Below are 568 nucleotides of genomic sequence, written 5' to 3'. Positions count from 1 at the left end.
ACTAGTAGTCCTCCAATGTCTTGTCACTCTGAGCCTTACGGAGGAGTTAGAGATGATCCGAATGGGAATAATTTCGATACAGTTTCGACTAAATCGCTTCCGAATAACTCCTCTGTTTCTGCTTTCAATCTCACATTAGACCTATTGTCGTTGGATGACGTAAATAACACGGCAGAGGCAAATGATGTCCAAGGTAAGAAGCGCGAAGATTCAAAGGCGGAGAGTTTTGATCCATGGGAGGCGTTGATGTTGAGAGATGATCCGAGTAAGAAGATAGAAACGATTCCGGAAGAATCTTTAATCTCCGAGGATCAGAGGGATTCAGGGAATTGGTTACTTGCGTTGGAAGAAAACGCTACACAAGTGCAGGATAATAACTCGATGGCGATAGTACCGTTCGGGTTAAATGAACCGATGCCTGCCTTTCAAGACGCAATGGATCAATATAATCCATTCTTGGAAGAGCCAGTTGCACAGTTAGCTGCAGCTGGTGCAACCGGAGAACCAATGACCACGTTCAGTCCCTTGGCTATGACAGAGTTTCAACCAGAACCGACGTTTCAGGTGA

The 568-nt window shown here is 45.2% G+C and overlaps 1 protein-coding gene across 1 annotated transcript; it reads left to right on the top strand.

Moving 5' to 3' along the window:
* Nucleotides 1-3: 3 nt before the first annotated feature.
* Nucleotides 4-561, top strand: LOC109131797 (clathrin coat assembly protein AP180-like; the record flags this gene model as incomplete). Its single annotated transcript, XM_019242978.1, has 1 exon — nt 4-561. A coding segment is annotated over one exon (558 nt), but the record flags the coding sequence as incomplete, so codon positions are not given.
* Nucleotides 562-568: the final 7 nt, after the last annotated feature.

This window comes from Camelina sativa, unplaced genomic scaffold, assembly GCF_000633955.1.
Source record: "Camelina sativa cultivar DH55 unplaced genomic scaffold, Cs unpScaffold05352, whole genome shotgun sequence".
Classification (NCBI taxonomy): Eukaryota; Viridiplantae; Streptophyta; class Magnoliopsida; order Brassicales; family Brassicaceae; genus Camelina; species Camelina sativa.
Note: the sequence above shows the minus strand (reverse complement) of the source record. Positions and strands in the feature narration are given on the sequence as shown.